The 9,117-nt window shown below is 47.4% G+C and overlaps 1 protein-coding gene across 2 annotated transcripts in view; it reads left to right on the top strand.

The window, feature by feature from the left end:
* Window positions 1-2,094: 2,094 nt before the first annotated feature.
* Window positions 2,095-9,117, top strand: part of Shroom4 (shroom family member 4) — a 208,701-nt gene continuing 201,678 nt past the window's right edge. The window contains exon 1 of one of the 2 annotated variants that reach the window (XM_040280777.2): window positions 2,095-2,484. In XM_040280777.2, the coding sequence (XP_040136711.2) occupies window positions 2,368-2,484 (117 nt within the window). In that variant the 5' untranslated portion in view covers window positions 2,095-2,367. The remainder of the gene's footprint in view (window positions 2,485-9,117) is intronic. The other variant, XM_040280798.2, reaches the window with a different exon arrangement.

Genomic DNA, 9,117 nt, shown 5'->3' with positions numbered 1-9,117 from the left:
CTCGATGCTTGAGGCCCTGGTTCTACCGCTAGCACAGCAAAATGGGGCAGAGGGAAAGGCAGGGCCTCCTTTCATAATAAGGGTGTGAGGATTTTTTATTTTATCTTAGTCTCTCAACAGGCCGGGAGTAGGCAAGTCAGGGCTTATTAGCTAAAATTTACAGATGCAGAAAATGAGACTGAAAAGTTAGCTCAGTGATTTGCCCAAGGTCACCCATCTAGGTAGTGACAAGGCCAGGACTCACATGTGTGTCTCCTTCTTCCAAATCTCTTTCCTCTAGTCTAGACATATAATTCTAGTAGTCCTTGAGTGATGACTACATATCCTGTAAACTGAACTTTACAGATTTCAATATGTTAGGGCTGAAACATGCTGAGTTCTACTGAATGGCATCATAGAGTCTTATCCCAGAAAGGAAAAAAAAAGTTTGGTTTCAAGCTAGGTCAGAGCAAATGCTGTGTCACAGGTGAGCATACAATTAGCCTACAATTAAGAATCAACAAGCTGTTTAAATTCCCAGCACCAAAAGAATCAAAATTAAAATATAAAACAGGGCCTGGGAGTGTTGCTAGGTGGTGGAGCACACTTGCCTAGCATGTGTGAGGCCCTCCACTCCCAGCACTGCCAAAAAAAAAAAAGGAAAAGAAAAAAAATGACAATAAGCTGAGATGCCATTTTCTCAAAACCCTGCATTTTAGTGGAAAAAATGCAAAAGAATAAACACGATCAAGAATATCTTCTCAGGTCTAAAAGTCTCTGAGATAGAGGATGATTTCCCGTGTGAATCACCTCTAAGAACTATAAAAAAGTGGGCTACCCAAACTGCCATTTTATTAAAGAAAAGTTGGGTCAGCATCATATAGTGCAGACAGTCCCAGGGATGGAGAAGAAAGGATTGATGGGGAGCCTGTGAGAGAAGTTCCCCTGGCCTGCTGGGACACGGGGCAGATGGCAGTGAGTCTAAGAAGCAATGACAGGTGAAGAAATGGAGGCAGGGAGTGGAAAGATTGACCCCAGAAAGCCGGCTGTGGAAGGAAGGGGCCACTGTGTGTTTGCTGGCCACGAGGAAGAAGCTGCACAAGAACCCAGAAAGACACTAAACAAGCAAGAGAGAGTGAAAACGTCCCATTGAGTCACAACTGACTTGTCAACACTTTTCCTGCTAGGGTGAGGTCCTTTAAAAACTCACCACCCACGTGTGGCCATAGAGAGAACATGGGGAGATTGACCTGCCCAGGTCAAGGTTGAGAAATTAGCATCAGATTCAGTAAGAAATTCTCTTCTGGAGGCTGTTATTGTGGCTGTTTTGTTTGGTCTGATCTGAAGCCCAGCTGAGACACAACAGACTCTAGCACGAACAGATACATTTGGGACCCTATCTAAAGGCTGATTCTTCCCAAAGGCACAACATTATTAATTGGCCAGCCTATCAATGGATGCTCTTTCCTGTAGGTTTGTTTAGAGACAATGCTGCTAGTCATAAAGTTTGCCGATTCCTGGCTTGGACATTCAGTGGGGCGAGTGCAAGGCTGTGCCAGGACCTCCAGAGACTGGGACATGCACAAGCACAGTGCCACCCATAGACGCCAGCGCTGAGCCAGGGTGCGGGTGAGCCCGGGCAGGGGGCATCCTCAAAGTGCTCCTTTATTTAGACTATGCTCCAGGGCAGTGTTTCCTAATGTCCCCACACACCTAGCGCGTACACACAGTGCAGCCTACACACACAGCCCCACTGTGTTCATGGCCTGCTTACTTTCCTTTCCATCGCTCTAGGCAAATTAGCAGCCTTGTTAACCCTCCCAGGACTCAGTTCTTGGGACCTTCAGAAGAAAAAGGCAGGAACACGCACATCAGGAAACCCGAGTTCCAGCCCACTCGGTCGCGCGGGCCATCCACACTAAGGACGTTCAGCTCCCCTGCCCCGGCGGGCTGGAGGGCGGGGAGCCGGCAGTGAAGAGGAGGACCGAAGAGGGGGCTGCTTGAATGAAACAATGTAACAATTGATGTGAGGCCTCGCCTCGCCCCCCCTCCCCGGCGATCCTATAGGCGAGGTCCCAGTGACCGCCCCGCCCCATCGCCCCGTTTTCTGGTCCATTATGCGCTATCCCTCCGCCTCTCCTTCTTTCTTTTCTTTTCTTTCTTTTTTCCCCTTCTCCTTTTTCCCCCTCTCTCCCCCTTTCTCCAGCTCCGTGTCATTTCCTCCTTGCGCTCGGGCAGCGAGCGAGCGTCTCCAGCCGGGAGAGTAGGCGGAGCGGGGCGGTGCGGGGTGGCGCAGCGCTGGAGGGCGATGGTGGCGGAGCTGCTGGGGGCGGAGACCAAGTAGCCCCCGCGGAAAAGGAGCCCGGCGGCGCCTGAGGCGAGCCGAGGATGGAGAACCGGCCTGGGTCCTTCCAGTACGTCCCTGTGCAGCTGCAAGGGGGCGCGCCCTGGGGCTTTACCCTTAAGGGGGGTCTGGAACACTGCGAGCCGCTCACGGTGTCTAAGGTAAGGCTGCGGCTCTGCCCGAGCGGCGCCCAACTTTGAATGGGCAAGTGGATGCGCAGCTCCGCGGGATGGGCCCTCCGATCTGCTGTGAGACTTGGCCCCGAGTCCGGGTGAAAGCCCATCGGAGGGGCGTGAGCAGCACGGAGGAGTCGTGCCAGCAGCCCAGGCGCAGACATCCCCTAAGGGTGGCCAGAGCAAGGAGGAGAGCACTGGTGGCCCGGAGCTAGAGGCTTGCGCACAGACACACTCTGGGGGCGCTGGAGCAGCTTTTGCTCTCCCACGTCGGGGAGGCTACTCCCCGGTTTGGGCTGGAGGAAGTGGAGGCTGTTGGGGGTTTCTCCTTGGAGGCCCTTATGCCCCTGCAGGACAGCGAGGGGCTGCAGGCACAGACAGTGCAGCTTGGCAGCTCTCTTGGCTCCCTCGCCGGCCGCCCCACCAGGGCAGGTTGCAGGGCCAGGCGTCCGGTGTGGCAACGGAGATGAGGCATGGGTGGCTTTCGTCAGCTTCACTTCCCACAGCCGGACGCGCAGATCCATTCAGCTCTTGGGGCGTTGCTGCCTCCGCTTGGGCTCGGCCTGTCCCTCACTCCAGAGTCCTGTCCCAGCGCCGGCGAGATTTCCTGCACGTTGAGAAGTGTGGAGGAAACTTTTGCGCCATGGAGCGCAGCTGTGCTGGAGCTGCTGCCGCCGCTGCCGCCAGGGTTTGTTTGTTTTAGGAGGCAGTGATCTGCTGGAAGCCAAGTTGCAGCGGAGGACAGGAGAGAGTAGCTCTCCTGAGTGCTTGAGGAACCCCAAAGCAAGCCGCCCTGAGTAGGAGTGAGGGTAGTGGGTGGGAGCAGCGGGGGCTGTTACTGGGAACAGTAACTTGTAGGACCACTCGCCCTGAGGCACTAGATTGTCAAGTGAAGGAACCTCAGGAACTTGATCTGATTCTTGTTGTTGTTTTGGTTTCTGTTAAATATTCAAATCTCTTAAATACTCAAATAGCTCTCCTCCTTCCAAACCACTCACATTACAATTGAGATTGTAGATGTGGCTTCTCAGCGGGGATCAGTGTAGCTAAAGATTTTTTTGTGGGGGAGGGCTTTTTCATGTTGTTTTCTCAGCAGGGGTTTGGTGAATAGGACTCCCCAACACATATGCACACCTATATACCATGTCCACTGTTGTAGCCTTCCATCAGAGTTGCTGGCTAACTTGTGATGTGGGGGTCCTTCAGGCCTTGGGGCAACCCTGGAGTTTGCTCTAGGTGGTACCAGTCAGCTTGAGCAGTCTGAGGTATGCTGAGACAACATTCTGGAGCATGGACAAGGACCCCTGGGATCTTTAGCTTCCCCAAACTAGCCCAGATCTTCATCCCCATTCCTTCATAATTGTCATGTATTTCTAACCAGCCTGAAATGCCTTTGTCACCAACCATCATGCTCTTTCATTCTCCTTCCATCCTTCTTTGAAGTAAGACAGTTAAAAAAAAAAATAACACACATGTCTCAAACAACCCACTTAGGAGAGGGGAATCCTAGCATTCAGGAATTTCTTCTAATCACTAGTCTCCCCTCTCTTTCTACCAAGGTCACAATGGGATATGCGGCCCTCTCTAGGCTGGCAGTTCCTCCCTTTCTTTCCTCCTCCCTCTACCCACAGAATTTCCACAGATGACCTTAGAGAGGTCTTTTTTCTGTTCTGCCCAGGGCTGACCCAATCTGAGGGGCATCCTAAGAGCTTGCTTGCTGCTGTGGTCCAGGATTATATTGTGAGCATGCAGGAGCATGACAGGGGGTGTTATGAAGTATGGGGCAGCCAGCAACTTGTGGTCTGGCTGGGGGATTATTTGAGGATAGATGAGGGTTTTCTTGGCCAAGCTGTTGAGGAAGTGCCTCATATGTTGAGACACAGGGTATTTTTAATGATTTCTTTTCTGCTGAATGTAGGGTTGACCCCTATTATGTGAAGACTCATTATTACATGGATTTGGATATCCAGCAGGTAAAATCAGTTCTCCCATTCTTCCCAAATAAACTGACTCCTGTAAGAAAAGCTTTTACTGTAAGTAAGAGCTAGCTGTAACTGGCCTTAGAATTATAGAAAAGGGTAAAGTATTTTTTCAGTGCAATGGTTGCCTGTAATTTTTTCTTGGCAAGACACTCTGTGGCATATTTCATGAATCCCATTTCCATTTTCCACCTTTGCTTTGTTCCCCTTTATGCTCCAGAACAATATAGCTTTCTCCCTGAAAATAGCCTTCTTAGTCTACACATATGGGTGGGTATGGACTGGAAGGGAATACAAATATAAATGGATTGGAAGACTGAAAATTTGACTTCTAATCCTTGCTCTGTCACTCTACAGTTCTGAAATCCTGGGTATATCACCTATCTTCCCTGGGCCTAAGCAGCCCCGGGTCTAAAGTGAAGTTCAAATGGGTGGTCTTAAATGATACCCCCACAATCTAATAGCCAAACTTATTATGCTAGCTCTGGTCCTCTTTTCCCCAGAAGTACTTCCCAGGAGTGAGGAAGATGACTTGTTTCATTTGCATACAGTGTTACTATTTGCAATCTGATTCCAGGTCCTTGTTTCCTTGGTCTCTTAGAGCCACACTGTAGGCAGTCAGGGATTGAGGCTGCCTAGATCTATGACTCAGTGAATCAATGGCAGGCTCCAAGTCCATTTGTTTTCTTCCCCTCAGAGAGTCTCTTGATTCTTCTGGTAGGACTGCAGTGTGTGAGGGAGCATGGGGTAAAAACATTCAGGGTTACATCCATCCCATCAGCCTCCCAGCCCAGTGATGCTTTCCATGTCTTCCTAGGTGAGGACTGAGTTGTGGGTATACCCTGATGGTGTCTGGGCTCAGGGGAGAGGAGAGGACTATTTTGGTAACTGCATATCACTTGGGTCACACAGAGACAGACGATGCAAGAACCATGGTGGAAAATGACAGCAAACCTTCTTTGGTGTATGGGAAAAGAAAAGTGATTTGGATCTGGCACAGTGTGTCATACTTGAGATAGAGACATCTGGGGTGTAGGAATTTGACAAAAGGTGATTAGTTAGAGAAGGCATGGGGTGTGTATGTGCTCACATTTGTCATGGAAGAATCTTTGGACCAGGAAATGATCACATTGGGGGAATCCTCAGTTCCTACTAGCTCCTATGATTTCCCTGAATGTAGGGCATTCTGCTGCTTGATTTATGGAGAGTTGTATAGTCTCCTGAAAATCAAGATACAGAAAGGAAATGTTAAAAGTATAATAGTGATTATCCTAAGTGTTAAGGGATGGCGTTATGAATTTTCCATATGTTGCATTTCTAGTGAGATCATGCTAATGAGTATGAGAAACATGACCCACAAAGGAATTGGGCCCGTAACCTGGGCATTATTAATTCATTTTGGTTAGTATTATATACTACCTCATTAACTCAGGGAGCCTGTCTGGATGAAATGGAGATTCTCTACTAATCACGTTTTGTTACCCAGGGTTCCTCCTCTACAGGGTAGACAGTCATCCAGAAAGTAGACTCCCTGCGTTGGAATAAAGAGACCCCTTGGAGGATGGCTGAACTTTGCAAGGTTCTGAAACCAATGGTTCTGCGTCACATAGGGCATCTCAGAGGCCTTGGGGACTCAGGTGGTATTGTCCTGTGATGTGTGTATGCATGTGTTTGTGTGAGCGAGAGATGGACAGATGGACAGAGTAGCTGAATTGTAGTATGGGGTCTAATATTAATTTCAAGTTCTTAGGAATGTGTCCTGAGGTTGACTGAGGGTGGTGAAAAGAAAGTGTGGAAACCAGGATGGGGATGCAGGGAAAAGATAAGGAGGAAAACTGGGGAGGACAGAAGGGCCCACCCTCCACATTTACCATTGTCCTGGTCCATTTTTGGTAGGTGTCTCCACCTGGCACAGTGAAGCAAGTGGGAGCTAGTTATTGCCCTGGAACAAAATTGGGTGGGTAGGGGAGTATCCAGGAGGGGAAAAAAGATTCACCTCCTGCACATCCAAGTCTCTGTTTGCAGAGTGATGGTGAGCATATCTTAACCATCTTTATTATCACAGATGTTGTGAAAACGAATTAGACAAACCCTAATGCTATTTGCTGCCCTTAGCCCAGGACAATGGCAGGCTATGATCTTTAAGGTGTTTTTAAGCCCTGTTCCCTTCCCCACTCTGACCTTATTTCTAGAAGTTCCCAAAGAGGCTTCAGAAGAGAACCTGAACTATCAGATTGAGATTGCCTCGTGGCTAGTAGTACATTTGGTGGCGATTTCACATTCTTGTTGGATTCAGAGATGGTATTCTGTGAGCAGTGATTGTGCCTTTGAGACCTTCTTAGCTGTGTAACAGACCAGGCACAGCCCCAGACCAGGGCCTGACACTCACAAAGGGAACTTCATGGGATGTACTTCTCAGAAGCTTAATCCAGCCTGGTAGATGAATCCCCTCATCATCTTTGCCTCTAGAATCAGAAAAGATGTCAACTGCTTCAGTTCCTCAACTGTTGCCTTCTCCTAGAAAGTAGAGAGCATCCGGGGGCATGGGATAGAAATCCATTCAGAGAGACACAGAATGTCAGAACAGTGGGTGGTATGTTTGGCTAACCCTTAGGTACCTACCACTTTAGGCCCCATTGACCTGTTATGCATAATGCACCTGGCACCCTGTTGAGATCCCTAATTTTCTCCCTGAAGTGAAAAAGGTCAAGCTTGGTTTTCCCTCTCCAAAACCTAGGACAAAGAAAATAATTCAACTCCAGCTGGAAGACACTTGAGCATTGTCCCTTAAAATAATTAAAATGATTTCTCTTCCTCCTCTTTCCAACCCCCTCCCCAGGATTTTTTTTAAGAGAAAGCAGACACTTGAACTTGAGATTGGTAGTTCTGGAGTGATTGACTGGAGGGAACATCATGGTTTTTATAGTTTGGCTTCTTCAGAACCACAGGGGAAAAGATGCTGACCCATATCTGAAAGTTAATAAAGAACCACAGAAATTTCATGAAAGGGCTGTTCTCAGTGCCTGCCCTTCACCCCCAAATGCTAAAGGACACACCTAACTCACACTCGTGCTATTCTTGGTGGAGAATCTCAGAGTGAGGAGAGCTTTTCCAGGGTTACCTAGTTTAAGACCGTTTCTGGAACCTGTGTTATAGTGTTCGAAGCCTGTTCTCCAGTGGGGTCATAGGGGAACTTGCTCCCTTCTAAGCATGTCCATTTCGTTGTTGGAAAGTCTTGGCTGTGGGTGACATCCTTAGGTTGAACGGAAATCATTTGCTCTTTGTCTGTCATTCATGGGTCCAAGCTTTACCTTTTGGAACCACACAGAACAAAGACTTTCTCTCTTTTAGGACAGTCCTTGAGAGAACTAAGAACAAAGATGACGACCTGTTATCTCAGTTTTCTAGGCTTAAGAGCTCCAGTTATTCAACTGTTTCTAAGGGCATCTGGGATTCAGTTTCCCCTCTTGATTCCTTCTTTAGATTAACTCTAGTTTGTCCATACTCTTCTTAAATTATGGAGTCTACAACAGAATAAAATGGAATAACTAAGGAGAGTGACCAAAATTACTTTATTTTTGGTGCTGGGAATCAAATCCAGGGCCTCATACATACTAAACATGCATTCCATCATTGAGCTACACCCCCAGTCCTGGACCATTCTTGTTAAAAATATAGCTGAAGATCATTTTGGCTCTTTCTGGGGGTTCTGTGTCAGACAAAACCTTTTGGTGAAAGTACCTATGCTGCCACCAAGACATACTCCCCTGAGAACTCTACATGGGCCTTAGAGGGCTGCCACATAATAGCTTCATGAGGATCACATTTTAGATTTTTTCCTTCTCTTACCCAAGGCCAGCCTTCAGAAACATTCTAGGAGAGATGAGAGAGAAGACATAAGCCTGGACTTCAATGAGCATATATGTTTATACAAAGAGGTTATTAAGTTACAGAGGAGGAATTTGTATAATAGAAGAAGGAAGTGGCATTTAATGAATAGTGTCAAAGTCAGAATTCCAGATTTTTTTTTTTTACCTCTCTGAACTTAATTTTCCCCTTCTGGGAAAAATAGTTGTCTCCAAGATTGAAAATGCTAACCATATGTGACATATAAGCAGTCTCCAAAGTACAGAGTCCCTATGTAGGATTTTTGGAGACAGCTCTCTCTGCCCCATGCCCTGTCAGGTATTTGTCTTCGCGCATACTGCCATTGGCTCCTGCAATTACAAAGGTTCCTCAATCCTGAGATTCTGGGGTTTCCCATCTGGATCTAGAATGCCCACAAGAGGCACTGCTGCTGAAGGGCTTGAACAGATATCCTTGTTTGTTCGTGTCCCCACATGTACCAATTGTCACCGGAGCTGGGAAAATACCTTTCTTTACTACTAAAGCCCTGATCAGGGAGTGGATGGGAGTAGGGCTTTATCCTCACTATTTTTGAATGATGAGGAATCTAGGGGTGACAGAATTGAAGTCTAGGAAACAAATCCTCATAGATACATGGCAGTTTATAGTGGTTAGTTTCAGAACAATTCTGGAGAGTCCTATTTAATTCATAGGGTACAATTGATGAAATTACACAACCTAACCATTGTTTATAATATTCTGTCTACAAGGAAGGATATTCATACTTCAAGCTTAT

Source organism: Ictidomys tridecemlineatus, chromosome X (assembly GCF_052094955.1).
Source record: "Ictidomys tridecemlineatus isolate mIctTri1 chromosome X, mIctTri1.hap1, whole genome shotgun sequence".
Lineage (NCBI taxonomy): Eukaryota > Metazoa > Chordata > Mammalia > Rodentia > Sciuridae > Ictidomys > Ictidomys tridecemlineatus.
This window is presented reverse-complemented; position numbering and strand designations above follow the sequence as displayed.